This window comes from Echinops telfairi, unplaced genomic scaffold (genome assembly GCF_000313985.2).
Source record: "Echinops telfairi isolate 266 unplaced genomic scaffold, ASM31398v2 ScPeMD7_7420;HRSCAF=8458, whole genome shotgun sequence".
NCBI lineage: Eukaryota > Metazoa > Chordata > Mammalia > Afrosoricida > Tenrecidae > Echinops > Echinops telfairi.
This window is the reverse complement of record NW_022111320.1, coordinates 46,933,197-46,949,783: the sequence shown is the minus strand read 5'-3', so window position 1 is coordinate 46,949,783 and position 16,587 is coordinate 46,933,197. Positions and strand designations below refer to the sequence as shown.

General features: G+C 51.4%; 1 protein-coding gene across 1 annotated transcript in view; it reads left to right on the top strand.

Moving 5' to 3' along the window:
• Window positions 1–16,587, top strand: part of CDCP1 (CUB domain containing protein 1) — a 59,674-nt gene that overhangs the window by 17,004 nt on the left and 26,083 nt on the right. The window contains exon 3 of the mRNA XM_013005009.3: window positions 12,222–12,431. Coding sequence (XP_012860463.2) covers window positions 12,222–12,431 — 210 coding nt within the window. The remainder of the gene's footprint in view (window positions 1–12,221; window positions 12,432–16,587) is intronic.

Below are 16,587 nucleotides of genomic sequence, written 5' to 3'. Positions count from 1 at the left end.
GGGTAGGGGTGGGGGTGGGGGGTCCTTATTCAAGAGAATGGTTAACCATTGACTCTTGGTGACCACGCCTTGTTGGAAGTCTGCACACCTCCCAGCTCTAAGGCCTGCTTTGTAACCGCCCTCTGATGTCGCTGAGATCAGCCCGGTCCTCCTCCTAGACACACCCCAGGGCCGTCCATTGCAAGAGCCAACAGCTGCACACCTGCCTCCCCGTCCCGTGTCGCTTCCCGCACGTTGTCCGTCAAACCGCAGGGAGTGACCATAGTTCATCGGAAGGTGACACGTGTTTCGTTTCCATCTTCAACATTGCACAAGCGACAATGGTGTGTAGCAGGAACTGGGGAGCCCTGCAAGACCCTAACATCTTGAAGGTAGAGACTCAGAGACCCCAGAGCCCAGCATTGTGCAGGCACCCAAAGGGACCCAGGTGTTTGCGGTGTGCCCCGGGGCACCAAGGGAGGGTGGTCTGCTGCACCCATTCCCATTCTGGACTTCTTCTCCCTCAAGACCCGTAGAACCCATGCAGCCCTCCGATCCACAGGGGGTGGGATGTTGCATTCATTTCTGGTCAGTGCTGGGCAAGTTCAAAATCTCTTACTGTTAACACTTTTATCTCGACCCTTACATTCAGTTACATGACCCCACATGGGGCCGAGACCCATGACTTAGGAAGCTTCGTGCTAACCCCTCAGACAGTTTCAAAGAGCAGAAGTGGTTTTTCTGAGTCTTAAAAAAATTTTTTTAATGGAAACATATAATAAAGAATTCAAATCTAAATTGTACATATATCTTCATGCATTTTACATAGACCCGTGTGTGTATGTGTATACACACAAAATAGACAGGTACGTGTGTATCTTGACCAGGAGCCTGAACAGCGTAGTAGGTTATGTTGGGCTACTAACTGCAAGGTCAGCAGTTCGGAAACACCGGCTGCTTCCAGAGAGAAAGACCGGACTTTCTACTCCCGTACAGAGCGCCAGTCGCAGAAACTCACAGGGCAGTTCTGCCCTGTTCTGTGGATGTGCTGGCAGCAACTTGACGGCAGTTGAGTGCGGATCTTGTAAGCTTCTCCCAGATGAAGGGCTGGGACACTTCCGGGACCCCAGAAGTTTTCTTCATGCCTTTTCCTAGTTAATGAACCCCTCTCGCTCCCAAGGTAACCAGTCTTCTGAAATATAAACCACATCCAACCATTGTTGTTCCGTCAGAGGTGGACGGCCCCTCTTGGGTTTCCAAGGCTTTAAAGCAGATGGGTGCCTATCTCTCAGGGCCCCCTCACTGACTTGTGCAGCATACATGAATCTTACCTTCTTGAACTTGATCTGAGTGGAGTTGTGCGGAGCAGGTAGTCTTGTGCTTGGATTCTTGTTCAACCGGAGCCCTGATGAAGTTTTATTGCACTGCTCTTTCATGTCCGATTCCATGCGCTAGGCCTGGAACTCGCGGAAGCTCAGGGAGGTTCAGTAAGTTCTTGCCAACTTGCAGGTCGGGTGGATGTGCTGCGGTCCGGCGTGCAGGGTCTGTCCCTGGGCATGCACACGTGGGATGTGTAATGGACTCCTTTGATTCTCCCCCTCCGGCTCTGTGATCCTCTGTGATGTCCCATCTTGTTTCGATTCACATTTCAGGATCTGACAAAAATGAATCTTTTCAACATTGCATAAAATGTTAATGCGGGAGAAAGTGGCCCTGTGGCATTTTAGCACACAATCATGAATTCTTCAGTGGCCATCAACTGAGTTCTCTTTGTTGTTCAGCTCTGCTTCTGTGTTCAATGCCTGCTGTCATGCAGTGTGCTCTTAGCTGGTCCCCCTCTGAAGCCCTCCTGCTCCCAATTCAGTATGGTGCTGTCCAGAGCTAAGCGGTCCTGGGTTGGAAATAGGAACTCTAGTGGTGGCTTAATGGGTATGCATTGGGCTGCGAACCGTAAGGTCTGAAGTTCGAAACCACCAGCTGCTCCTCAGGAGAAAGATGGGGCTTTCTACTCCCATTAAGAGTTACAGTCACAGAAACTCACAGGGGCAGGTCTACCCTGCCCTATAGGGTCACTGAGTCATCATTATCAACTTGAGGGCAGGGACTTTGGTTTTTGGCTGGGGTTGGAAATGGTCATCCTCTGAGGTACTCCTATATAAAGGTGTCATGGGGTTTCGGGGGCCCCCACACTCACTGCAGGTCTCTCTCACACAGGCCTCACTCTGTAGATGACCACTGAGCAGCATGTGGGCCTGGGGAGGAGTTTGGAGGACTTGGAGGGAGGCTGGAGGGTGGGGATGGGGATTGGTGGGCATCCTCAGGGCCTGCTTGGTTAGCAAGCCAATCCTTGAGTGCCTTCCCAGCTCAGACCCCTGCAAGGACAGGTGTGGGTCTCGGGTCCAGCAGGAAGCATTACTACCAAGCCAAAGCAGAAGCCCCTTTGAGAGTCCCCCTCCTTTCTAAAGGGCAGGTGGGGGTGGGTGATGTGGTGGGGGGCGGGAGATGGGTCGGGAGGGGCTGTGAGTCTAGGACCTCACTTCCCTCCCCCACCCCACCCCCAGCCCCTAATCCCTGGTTACATTTGTTTAAAATGAATAATTATAGGCTTTTTTAAAGGCAGGTTGGTGGATGGAAACATGGGAAACTCGGCTGACTGGAGGTCTCCTGGGACTTGCTCCTCCTTGGCCAGCTTTCCTTTCCAGCCCTTCATTCCAGAATCCTGGCTGCCAGCCACCCACAATCCCCCAGGCAAACCTCACTTAGCTGTGGAGCCGCCCGCCACTCCACGGCGCCCAGCTCTTGGATCCCGAGACCAAGATGGTGCCGCCCAAGAGAAAAGCACGTTCCCTGGTCTTCGAGTCCAGAGCACTTGACATCAATCCAGACTCCACTGTGGGAACATTTTGAAACGGAAGATTTGTCCCTGTTTCCCTTTGGTATCTCCAAACACCCCGTGGGAGCCAGCCGGGGTGGTGGGGGGCCTTGACTGATTGTGATGAGAGCAAGCAGGCTTGTCAGAAACGTCCTGGCTGTGTGCAGAATCCCCTGGGAAGGGCGAGCCCCAGGGAAGAGTCCTTGGGATGCACTGTGCTCTGCAGTCAGACTGCTTAGGCGCAAACCCTGGCTCTTGCTGACCTTGGATGCCCAGGCACCTTGGCGAGCTCAGTGTCTTGGTCTGTACAACGGGGGTGAAGATAAGCAGCTCCTTCCTGGGTTAGTTGGAGGCTCTGTACATGCTTATCCAATGCACGCATGTTAGGGGACCCTGAGCGTCTGTTAAGAGTATGGGGACCAGCAGGATGAACAACAGAAACGTGGGTGAAGGGAGGCAGCAGTCGGTGTAAGATACAAAAGCAATACAGTGAACCCTCGTTTATCGCGGTTAATCGGTTCTAGACCCTACCGTGATAAATGAAATTCCACGAAGTAGGATTCCTTATTTGTAAATCAAATATTTTCGTAGTTAGAGCATAGAGGACATGAAAAAACACCCTCTAGTCACCATTACACTCGTATTACCCAATTTATTAAACGAGAAAGGGAAAATCCAGTAAAACGTTTTGGACGTTACAATGATCATTTATTATATTATTTATGGCATCAAGCGTGTACAGTATGAGCCAATCAGTGGCAGTAATGACAGAGCATGCGCTGTTATGCAAAAACCACGATAGAGTGAAGCCGTGGAAGTCGAAGCGCGAAGTGGCGAGGGTTCACTGTAATAATTTCTAATTCATCCAGGGGTCGGCAGGGGAGAGGGGGGAGGGAGGGAGAAAGAGGACTGCTACCAAGGGCTCAAATAGCAAGTGTTTAGAAAAGGATGGTGGCAACATAGGTACAGATATGCTGGATGCAATTGATGTATGGAATGCTATCTAAGAGACCCCCCCCCGAAAATGATTTTTAAAAATTAATAAAAAATAAAATAATAAAAAAGAGTGTAGGGAAAACTGGGGACAGTTCATCATGATGCTCGCACACCATGGTGGACATAACCCCGGACACACGAAGGTTGTAGAAACAGCAAACACTACATTAGTGTTAGCTGTATACTTATGGGTTAGTGGTTACATGCTGGTCTGTGATCCAAAAGCTCAGCTGTTCGGAGCCACCCCTTGCTCCGAGGGAGAAAGACAACGCTTTCTACTCCTGGAAAGAGTTGCAGTCTCAGAATCCCACAGGGGCAGTTCCATTCTACCCTGGAGGGTCATTATGAGCCGGCTTCAACTTGATGGCCGTGAGTTTGGGGTTTGGGTTTATATGCTTGCTACAGTTTTTGTTTGTTTGAAGTAAGGAGGGAGTTTGGCCCATCTCAAGTGCTCACCAAGTGTCTACTCGTGTTAGAGTGAGGCCTGGCACCCAGAGTCCAAGCCTTTCCTGTCTGTGAGGCACTAGAGCTTGTATTCTGGCTCGTTCTTATAGGAACATGGGAGGTGAACTTTTTCTAGGCGGGTAGTTCAGTGGTCTCCCTGTTGGTGAGACTGATGGAGTTGGAGGGTCTAAGCCTGTTGCCCCTCCATAGCTTTCAGGTCTCACTGCCCCAGCTCCACATGCTAGTCCCACTCAGAGTTTACTGGTAGAACTGGTGCCGGTCAACACATTTGCTCACGTGGTAAAAATGGTAGCATTTCCTCCCCTTCTGATGGTTGACTGGACCCGCCTTGGCAAGGACTGGGGGGCTGAGGGTGAAGCAGCCTGTGCCAGCAGCTTCCTGAACTGTGCGGGCTCGGGGAGCACCGCCCATGCCCCGAGCCTCCAACGGGCAGTGGAGCCGCATGAGTCAGCCTGGCAGATGGACGTTCAGACACACTCGTCAGCAGGGCTGGGGTTTGTGTGAAGTGGGCGAGGTGCCTTGGGTGCAAATAGAAGGAAGCACGCACTCCCCCAGTCCCAAGTTTGAACACTGGACGCCTTCCCCACCTCAGCCGGGCCCTGCACAGCCCCTCAGAGCCAGGCTGATGCCCCAGCGCTTCCCTGCTTCACGCCAATCTTGAGTAGTCATCTTGGGGATGTGCTGGCCCATCGTTCTAAGCACTTGCTAGCCATTCACTCATTGATGCCAAAAACATTCCATTCATGAGCCCATTTTCCAGATGAGCAGAATGAGTTATAGGCCCAAGAGGACAAAACTGGTCATTGGTAGGACCAGGAATCCAACCGACATACTGGTTCTAGAATCCGTGCTTGTACCAGTACACTAAGCTGCTAAGATGTTGGACTCTCTGAGTGAGGCCCAGCCCATGGCCAACAACCAAGCTCCCTTCCTGCCTGCCGCATGACCCTCTCAGCCTCCTCTACCCGTATTTCTCTTGCCAACAAGACAAACTTCTTGGCGTGGTCCCAGGAAGCCATGTCACACTTCTCTGTCTTTGCACCTGCATGGCCTCCCTTTATCCTTCCGCCTCCCATCTCAGTATGCCCGGCTGACTAGCTACTATTCATTTTCTAAGACCCATCTCGGGTGACGTCTCCTCTCTGATGCCTTCCTTGACCAGGCAGATCACGATGGACCCACGGCATCTTCAGAGTCTCTGGAACTTACTTGAGCATCTCCAGTTGCTGATTGTCTGGTGGGGGCCGATGGACCGGACAGACAAGCCTACATGTAGCTTATATGAATTCGGCAATTGCCCCAGCAAGGAGGAAAGATGGGAGGAGTCACATAAATGGTGTGGGGATGGGGTGTGTGTGGTGAGTCCCTGTCCCCTCTGCTGGCATCGACACTCCCTTGCCCGCTTTTGGGGTGAGCATCTTGTCACAATCTCTAAGGATAAGGCATTCCCAGACCTGGCCCCCAAGAACAGCGCCCTCCTTTGAGGGGTGCTTAGGAGAGAAGCAGGGCACCTGCTCCCCCCAATGAAGGAAGTGCTGAGTCCAGCGGACGTGGCAGAGGGACTAGATGAGGTGTGACCTTCCTGAGAGAGCAGGGGGCTCTTTGGACCCCACATGGCTTTCCGTTCGTGGGCTTGCTCTGCGATCTGATTCAGCCTCTCTGTTAGGGAAGATCCCTGCTGACACCTGGGTGCACTTTTCTGGGTTCTAGGTGTCTCACACATCTGACTTCTCTCCCGGGCCCAGACTCAGCCTAGACCCTGCCCGGCAACTGCTCAGTCATCAGGAGATCAGCTGTTTGAAACTGCCAGTTGCTCTGAGGGAGAAGGACAGGGCTTTCTACTCCCCTCAAGAGTGGCCATCTCAGAAACCCAGAGGGGCAGTTCTACCCTGTCCGACAGGGTCGCTATGAGTCTCAGTGGCAGTGGGTTTGGTTTGAGAGACAGAGGGAGAGAGCTGAGCTGAGGGCCCCCTTTCCCCCACCCCAGAAGCCACACCAGGATTGAGGCAACCGGTTCAAACCCATCTAAAACGTTTACAAGTCACACTCAGCGTCTCTAGGGAGCAGTGTGCACGTCTGTTGTAACAACATGGGTCAGCCATTGGGAATCCTGGGTGTTGCAAATGGCCCAGCCCTGACTGATGGAAAGGGTTGGTGGTTCGAATCCTCCCAGAGCTGCCTTGCAAGAAAGCCCTGCAGATCTGCTTCTGAAAGGCGTGAAAGCCCACGGAGCACCGTGTTGCACCGTGCAACACAACACAACACAACACAACACACAGCTCGCCGTCAGCCAGGATTGTCCACCCTCAGGGTCACCAGGAGTTGGACTCCGGTCAAGTGACAACTGCCCTGGCTGGGTTTGGTTTGGGTCAGTCTTGGAAGCGTCACTGGACAAATCTGAAAGACAGTAGCTTTCCTGGTGTCAGTCCGATGGGATTGCTGGAATCTCCTAGAAATGGGCTGCCAGGAGGCATCGAGGGGACATCTGTCTGATATCCTGTGTGTCATCATGAATGGTGATTAGAACAATTGGAAACTCCCACCTGAGAAGCAGCTGGTGAGGCAGAACGTAGTGACGGTGTCCTAATAAGGCAAGGTCGGAGGGGGAGCGAAGACCAGAGGGTGAGTCACCGGCCCCAGTCACCACAGCTGGGTTCCAAGACGAGCCCGCACGTGGCTAACGTGGAGGTGGGCTTGGCTTTCTCTGAGCCCGAGAGACCTTGAGCTCACACCAGAATCTGCTGTGTTGTCTGTGTTTCTGTGGACAGGGACAATAGAACTTTGGAAACGTTGGACCGATGAAATGCCAGGTTCCTGGGGAGACAAAGGAACGGAGGTATTGATGGAGAAAACACCTATATCCGTTTTCTGTAACTTGCAGTCCACTTATCTAGTGCTCACATGTGCCAGACCCGGAGGGAGGGAGGGAGGGAGGGAGGGAGGCTGGTGGGCAGGGGAGGGGGCTGAGCTTTCCTCCATGGAGTTGCTTTTCCAATCGCCAGGTCTGATGAAGGCTGCGGAGTGGAGAAGAGCAAGGAGCAAGCAAACTGTTCATTCTCCAGCTCTAAGCATCTGGGATAAAGTGAGCTTGCAATGGGATTTGACTAGCAGTGGTGTCTTCCTGCCACGTCATCACGATAAATAAAGACAAGCCCATGACAGTGGTCAGTGGAGTGGGTTCCAGCTCATAGTAACCCTTACAGAGACTGCTCACTAGGGTCTTGCAGGCTGGACATCGTTTTGGAAGCAGATGACCTCACCTTTCATCAATCATCAACCTGATTGATTCGAACCACCTGCCTTTCAGTTAGTGGTCTGATGCTTAACCAGCTGCACCACCAGGGATGTTACAGTTAAATTAATGCTAACAAATGGGTGGGTGGGTAGGTGGTGGATACTTGGATGGATCGATGGATGAGTGGGTGGCTGCCTGGCAGATACATGAATGGGTGATGGTGACATGGATGGATCGGTGGATGGATGGATGATACAGGGATAGGTGGATACATGAAAGGATGGATGAGTGAGTGGATGGATAGATGGATACATGAATGAATGGATGATGGAGAGATGGGTGGACGGCAGATACAGAGATGGATAGATGGGTGGTGGATACATGGACAGAAGGGGGGATGGACGCTATTGAGTCAACCCCAATTCATGTCAGCTTAATGTGCAATGGAATAAAATGTTGTCATCCACTTTGAGTGCATCACTGTGGCTCACTGTGCCAGTCCATCTCACGGAGGCTCCTCCTTGCCAACCCTCTGCTGCACCAAGCACAGTGCACATCCTCCTCCCAAATGCATCCCTTCTGACGGCAAAGTAAACAATCCAGACAGCATTTTCTTTCGGCCCATAACGTTTCTGTGGGCTAAGATTTTGAAGTAGATTGCCAGGTTTTTAGTCCCGGTCTGTCGTAGTGTGGATGATCCACTGACACCTGTCCACCAGGGAGGCCCATACTGATGGCATGACTTCTAGCATCTCAGCAACCCACGAGCCACCACAGTACGACACAGTGACAGGCAGGTGGCAGATAAGTGCCTCTGAAGAGGTGGGCTTAGAAGGGGAGGATGGAGAATGAGATCACAAGGATGTGCAAGGATGTTCCCTCCTCTTCTCACGCCGACTCTCGCTCTCCAGCTGTGAGGAGGCCTGGACCATGACGGTTATGTGGGTGACGTGTCCTTGTCTGTGACTCCAGTGACTACAACATAGGTCACCTCCGCCTGCTACAGAGGCTGAGAGGGGTGCTGCTGTACTGCATGCATACTGTAGATTGGTGCTTGTTCAGGACTTTGAGCCAGGTAGCCAGGGGAGGGCTTCTCGGGTCTGGGCAGACAGGGACGGTGGCTGCCCAGCAGAGCGTGCTGGCTGGAGCAGGGCAAGGTCAGAGTAGGGAAGCATGCTGTTGTGCTAAAAGTCTAACCTGGAACGAGTCCGCTACCTCTTTGAAGGCTTCGTTTTTCTTCTTTGCAAAAATGAGTTTGGATGGAAACCTGGGTCATGTTGGCCTGAAATAAAGGTGGCTCTAGTACCTCATGAAGGGCCAGGCGATTCAATGCTTAGTCTTGGGGCGTTGACTCTTTGTATGAAGAAATTAAAGTAAATCCTTCTCTCTCGTGAGAAACAACAAGAAAGTGTCCACCTCAGATCCCCAGAGCTGACCCAAGACCTGCTGGGACTCAGGACTCATCGTTTCAAAAAGCTCGCGACGGACCATTTGGAAACGTCTTAGCCCGACTGTCAACAGGGCAGGGACTATGCCTGTTGTTGTTACATTGTTTGTACCAAGTTAGGTGCCTGGGACATATTAGCCTGTTGCCTGATTCCAGGATTTCTAAAGTGAAAACTATATATACATATTTAAAAGGAGGAATTGCTGAAACTCAGAAACTGAACTTACTTCCATTGAGTCGATGCCACCTCATTCATAGCCACCCTATAGGACAGAGTAGAACTGCCCCTGTGGGTTCCGGAGCTGTAACTCTTTACAGGGGTGGAAAGCCTCATTTCTCTCCTGTGGAGCGGTTGGTGGTTTAGAACTGCAGACCTTGCGATTAGTAGCCCAACTCGTAACTACTACAAGAGACCAAATCATCGTGTACCGGGGATGGCTGGGAGCTCTGCCAGGGCTGAAAGGAGGAGGGAGGTATTTGGGGGGAGGAGGTAGAATCTTGGCGAACTCAACCTCGTTCTTTTCTGACTCACCCGTAAAGATATTTGACAATATCGCATGCACCCTTAGACAAAGGACGCCTATCCCTTGTCCCTAAGCCGAATGTCCGCTGGGGTTGGGGTTTTTCTTCCGTTCCTTTAAGAGCCCCTTGTCTAGAAATACGCTCTTTCTGCCACTTTAGCGTTTCTTCCTCCTCTTCCTGTAGGAAGGGCATTTTTAAAATCGTGCTTTAACCAACCTGTGAAAAAGCCCACAGGACAAGAAGTAAGAGAAATAAATTGAGGTGTACCAGCCAGTGCATGGAGTGGGGTGTGGATGGGGGAAGCCAGACGGAGTGAGACCGACCGATACAGTGGATTTACATCCCTGGGAAGTAGGGGTTGGGGGCACCAGGCAAGGCTCCAGGCCTTTGGAAACTGCGTGCTCCCAGAGTTTTCTCCAAACAACCAGATAAGGCATGTTTAAGGGACCCTGGGGCGGTTATGTACAGCCCGGATACAGACCTGACAACTGGGTGTGTGGGGTGGATGTGGAATTCCTTTGAATGAGGCATCGTCACTTCTACGGCTTCTCAGAAGAGTCTAAATGGCCTCGCTGCTTGAGGACGAAGCAGCCAAGTACAGGAAACGGTCTGCCTCAGAGAACGTTTCATCTCTCTTTGAAGGGCTCGGAGCTCTGCTTCCGGACACGATTTGTTAGCCCCAGCTGGAGTGTCTTTGGAAACGAGCGGCCGCAAGGGCAGGGACAAGGACATGAGGCTTCCAGTTTGCGTCCAGGTCCTGTGGCTGGGTGCAGTCGGCTTCTGATGCCAGCCCCGCTGCACGCAACAGAGGGAAGCGCTGCTGGGGCCTGCGCCAGCCCCACGGCCAGCTGCAGATCAGTGGTGTTTTCACTGGCTGATTTTCAGTAGGGGATTGCCAGGCCTTTCTTCCTGGTCTGCCTGAGTCTGGAAGTGCTACGGGAGCCCGTTCACCATCATAGCAACACATCGCCCTCCTTCCCAAGTATCAAGCAGTTATCACCTGAGGCACGTTGGCCAGGCATCTAACCTGGGCCTCCTGCATGGAAGTGGAGAATCCCACCGCGGAATCAACCGATGTATCCATGGACATGTTGGGGGGGCTTGGGATGTTCTGCCTCCACTCGGGCACCAGGTAAACGCTGAGCCAAAGGGGCAAGTCCCAGCTGCTGTGGTGCAGAAGCTGTGTTGTGATCCCAGGCTGGGAACAAGCAGGCCCACAACAGGCCCACAGGGGGCCACTTAGTCCACAGCGTACCGTCCACAGGAGCACTTAGTCATGGAGGCCACACTGGGGAGATGACCTTTGGGCTGAGAATGGACTAAGAAGCCGAGATCTAGAGCAGGGGCAGTCTGGGACCGGGGCCAGCAGGCCCAAAGGCCTGAGCTGGACAAGACCTTGGCATGGGAAGAGAGAAGCTGGGATTCGCCGCAGGGTGACTGCGGTGGAGAGGACGCCAGCTGAGGCTGGAGAGGCCGGAAGCCTTCCCGAAAATTGTCACGGAGCCAGCCACGCTGTCCCCCTGGTCCTGTGAGAGGTGACAAAGTCACTTCATTTTTTTTTCCGTGTTTGAAATTAACTTCTACATCACTAAAGACTCTAAGTCCACTTCAGTTTTACTTTTCCTTCTTTTTTTTCTCTTGCCACTCAGATCAATATTCAGATCCGAGGAGCAAGGGGTCTGGAGGCTTTGCTGTTATGGTTGTTTTTAAGGCTGTGAGACCTTACCTTCACTCATGTTTGTTTTTACAAAAAGCATATTTTGTACAGTGGCCCAGCCCATCTCAACAAAGGAAATCCTGCGTGCCTTTGCTGAGAGCCAACCCCCTCCGCTCACTCGCCGGTCCTTATTTCTTCCGATGTGTTTGCAGCATCCCCGCCTCGGGAATCCACCTGGTTTGGCTCAAGCCTTCGTTCCCCGTTCATCAGCACTCTGTGTAGATCGAATGTTCCCAAGGGTTTTCCCAGCCCCCTCCACAGGTCCGAGCTGGGCATCCACAGTGTCTGAGTGGGAGACAGAGGCTAGCGGTAGACCCGGGTGCTCTCTCTCCCGATGAAAGGCGTGTCTGGAATTTCTCCTCTTCTTCAAGAGACAAGGAGCAGTTACTCCAGTTGTTATCTAATCCCACACCCTAAGGGCAGTTCCACTCTGTCCTCTAGGCTTGCTATGAGTAGCATGGACTCACTGGCAGGGAGTTTTAGTTATTATCCAGGGCCCTGGTGGCCGGGGATAGAGGGCTACACATTGCGCTGTTAACCAGAAGATCACAATAGCAGTTCGAAACTACCAGCTGCTCCAAAGGAGACATACGTTGCTTTCTATTCCCGTAGGGGGTTAGTGTCAGAAACCCACAGGGGCAGTTCTACTCTGTCCTGTAGTGTTGCTGTGAGTTGGCAGGGAGTTTGGATTGGAGCTCTTTAATGGGGTGTCAGGGGTAAAAATGTACCACTCAGGAGCGATACTGAGTTTGTAATGTGTGGACAAATTGGTAAGCCGAAGGAGAAACATATCTCACTATCAAGCCAGCCCGCCCCATCCTTTCCCATTGGTGAATTGAGCTATGATGTACCTGTCACCTTGCAGCCTCCCCTTTTTCCACGGAGCTGTCATCTAGGGGCACCCCCAACCCTGGCCCACAGAGGTGGGACCAGTAGCTGGTTTGCAGACCAAACTGCCTGCTCACGTGCTTTCTCTATGTTTCTGCAGGAGCTTTTGAGATTACTCTGCCCCCCAGGAGCGGCATGGGAGTTTTCATAAAGGCTGGAAGCCCAACGCTGCCAGCGAAACCCTGTCACATCATCATTTCCAAAAGATACCAACTCACACTGACTGTCAAGGCTGGGGAGAGAGCCGTCTTTGACTTCAGCTGCCAGTACCCAGAGAGGCACTTTGTCATGGAGATTCACAAGAATGTTGGTGAGTGTGTCATAAACGCTAATGCCAGGTAGGGAAGGTCTCTTCTGGAACTCTCTGCGCCCTTAATTAGCTCCTATGCAGCCAGGCATGGCTGTCAGTCTTAAAACAGCCCTCGCCCGCCCCCCTGGCAGAGCTCACAAAGGAAGTCACCCGCTCATGTGGCACAGCGGGTGAGTAGCAGACTGAGTTTCACAACCATCTTAGCAGCTTCAACCGAACCGTCACAAGCAAGGGTTTTCAGTCCATGGTCTGCCATGAGTGCCTCCGCATCATCCGCTCATGTACCACAGCGCATAACCGCCACGCCACCAGGGCTCTGAACCCCGGGGCAGGGGTGAAGACGGACGGCACATACGTGAGAGGACACACGTGGACCCGTCACCGCATGGACAAAGGCCCGAGATATTTTTGTTGTATTACACAAAGGTGTATTTGTCTTGCTTTGTTTTTGTTTGTTATAATTTGTGGGGTGCCCTGGAGTTGATGTTGACTCAGAGCAAGCCCATAGGACAGAGAAGAACTTCCCTGTAGGGGGTTAGAGGTCGTCACCGGAACAGCAGCGCCGCCAGGTCTTTCTTCCTCAGAGCCTTTGACTGAGTGCAGACTGCCAACCTCCAGTGAGCAGCCCAGGGCTTCACCTGCAGGGCTCTCTAGCAGAGGGGTCGTGTGCAGGCGTCAGCCCCACTTCCTTAAATACACCTGCGTGCGAGCACACAGGCGCTCCCACAGAATCACAGAGTCCAAAGGCCAGCGAGAAAAGCACCTTACAGTTTCTATGTAAGGGAATAGGGTGGCCTCGGGGACCAGCATCGTTCACTTGCTTCATTCACTTTGTCAAACACAATGGTTTCGACCTGTCCTTCACACAGCATACAATGGAATCATTCGGTCATATTAAGAAGAGCCGTGCAATCATCACCACCATCAAGTTTTCATTCATTGCTGTCTTTTGTTGTTGTTTGTTTGTTTATAGACATGCATTATCGCCGCATTTTGTTAAACCAATAAGCAATAGCCACCTTGAAAAACGGAAAAATGAGGTGAATGCAAAAGGGCTTCAAACATTCGTAGAAAAATTTAATTATCTTTTAAAAATAGTTTTATTAGCATGTACTTCATATATCATACAATGTAATCCCTTAATCGCATTAGGAAAGAGTTGTACAATCTTCACCACAATCCATTTCAGTACATTTTCGTCTTTATCATACTCGTTTCTCCCCAACCTCCCCTGCTAGGCCCCTGGGTAATTATGAATCCCGTTATAATCTCTATAGATTTACCCGTTCTGGATTTCATATACAGGAAGTCATTTAAAAGAATCTCCCTTATCTTTTAATTCCATTTTCCCACCAACTTCTTGAAGGCTCCCCCGCCCCCCTCCCAGGGAACAAAGCACCTGCCATTTCGACCACCCAAGCTCCCTACCGTTGCAGGGCAGCCCAGGGGCCTGGGGACCTGGTGCCAGCAGAGGACAATCTCGGGACAAAAGTCCAGCTCTGTTTGGCAGACCCGTGTTCTGTTCTCGCCACAGCACTGCATGGACTGCATTCGTCAAGCACTCTTAACAGAAACAATCCAGGGACCTCCCTCCCCTACATCTTTGAAACCTGTTCCCAATAAGCATTCTGAATGTTAGACACCGAACTTGAAGTCTGTTCTCGCCTGGTTTTTGAATAGTTCTGGCGTTCATGAAAGGAGAGGTCTGGGCTGGGAAAGACGAGCTGACCGTCCGTACAGAAGTGACGCTTCTCTATAGCAATCATTTTGGCCACTTAAAACAACCGAAAAGTGGGTGAAGGGAGACGTCGGACAGGGCAAGATATGACAAAATACCAATTTATAAACTATCAAGGGCTCATGAGGGAGGGGGGAGCGGGGAGGGAAGGGAAAAATGAGGACCTAATGTCGGGGGTTTAAGTGGAGAGAAAATGTTTTGAGAATGATGTACAAATGCCCTTTACACAATTGATGTGTGTATGGATTGCGATAACAGTTGTATGAGCCCCTAATAAAATGTTTTTTAAAAAATTGGGTACTGGATGGGGCAGTACGAGAGAAGACTCGGAGGTGGGCAGCACTTTGACAGTGCCTGTCCATCCTGCTCTTAGCAGCAAATTAAAAGTGGCCTGCACAGCCTCATCTCCCAGCATCCAAGGCCTGCTGGGAGATGCAGGGCTCTCAGAAGTTAGATCCGAATCTCTAGGGCAGGGGTGGGGAACCTTTTTATACCCAGGGCATTGGGATCTTTCTAACATCATTCGCAAGCCATTGCTGGTCAAACGTTTCAGTCAGCCCTCATGAGGAGCCCCGGTGAAATAGTGGTTACCCAGTGGACTACTAACTGCAAGGTCAGTAGTTCAAAACCCCTCACCACTCCTCGGGAGAAAGAGGGGACTTTCTAGTCCTGCAAAGAGTTACAGTGTCTGGAGGGCAATGGAGCGCTAGTAACAATGAGTAGGAGAATGAAGAAAATGTTCTAAAATTGATGGTGGTGATGATGGTACAACTCTTCTTGATAGGAGTGAAATGTTGAATTGTATGGTTTGTAAATTATATGCCAATAGAACTGTTTTTAAAAAATCAAATAAAATACAGTGAGATGTTAAAACCATCACTGCCATGGAGTCATTTTTGACTCCTAGCAACCTTTAAAAAAAAAAAAGAGTTACAGTCTCGGAAGCCCATGGGGACAGTTCTACCCTGTCCTGTGGATCACGACGGGTTGGCATCGATCAGAGGGCAGTGAGAACATCATGGCTGGAGCTGCATCTCTTTGATGAGCCATGTGATATGTTAGCTGGTATTGATGATTTTGAGGGCCTTCTATGACCCATGGGCTAGATGTTCCCCACCCCGTCTCTAGAGGATGGGAACAGGGATGCTGGCCCTTTTAGAAGCCCTCCAGGTGATTCCAGGGTGGCGGCAGGTCTGAGAAACACTGCTTTTAGAAGGCCAAGGGATCCCTCTCAAGCAGAGAGCTCACCAGGCACCTGCCAGGGGTGCCCTGGGCACCGTGGGAGTGTGTGAAGGAGGTTCCTAGCACTCAGCTTCACGAGGCAAGCGCTGGTTTGATAGAACTAGCCAAATGTCCATGCTTCCTAAAAATCAGGATGGTATTCCACGCCACACAAAGTCTGACCCTGTTGGACTAGGCAGGCAGTGCAGTGCACTGCAAGACAGAACGCTGATGACCACATGCAGCTGAGCTTTGTCCTGAGGTGGTTGTCCACTACCAGTGCTGGCACTGGTCACCAGGCCTCCAGGTGACCACTCTGCACAGATGAGAAGTTTGGATTGTTATAAATGGCAAATAGCTTGATATATATATATATATATATATATACTCCATATTGAACTTCCTGCTCTTGAGTCAATTCTACTCATATCAACCCTACAGGACAGGGTAGAACTGCCCCTGTGGGTTTCCAGGACTGTTACTCTGTATGGGAGTATAAAGCCCTGGCTTTCTCCCAAGGATTGGCTGGTGTGGTTTCGAACTGCTGACCTTGGGGATCACAGCCCAAGATGTAATCACTACACCGCAAGGGCTCAATGAAGTATCAACGTTGAAGCCATGAGGCAGGAAGATGACTGAGCTGTTGCGGGGTGCCCTGGAGGACATTGTCCATTCAGAGGGGGATTGGTAGGCGAGGGTGTGGTGGAAAGCCAAATTTAGGAGGTGGATCTCAGTGTTCTGCCCTACAAATGGCAAAACCATGCTTCTCTCAGATTAAGGGAAGTCAGCTCTTCCCAGGCATAGACTCTCGGGGACAAATGGCCTCCCCCTGGCTTCCAGAAGGGCCTGCTCAGAGAGGCCTGCCAGCTGGGCTCTAGTGATCTCATTAGGAACATACAGTAGTTAGGAGAGGTCTGAGGTCAGGGTCCCTCAGAGCCAGACCCAAGGATTCTCATGTACATCATTTACCTAGAGAGAGCCCTCCAAAGGAACCCCAGAATCAGCAAGGGAAACAGGATACACCCCCAAAAGCAAAAATTGAACCCTCAGCTGCAGTCTCCCTCAGCCTGACTGGACAGCCTTCTGAAGTATGAACGGCTTCATCAGGTGATGTCGCCACCCCTGTATTAGGGAGCTCTTGACGATACGGGATGCCTTGGGATGATGAAGGGGCTCTGACACAGAAGTGGATATGCA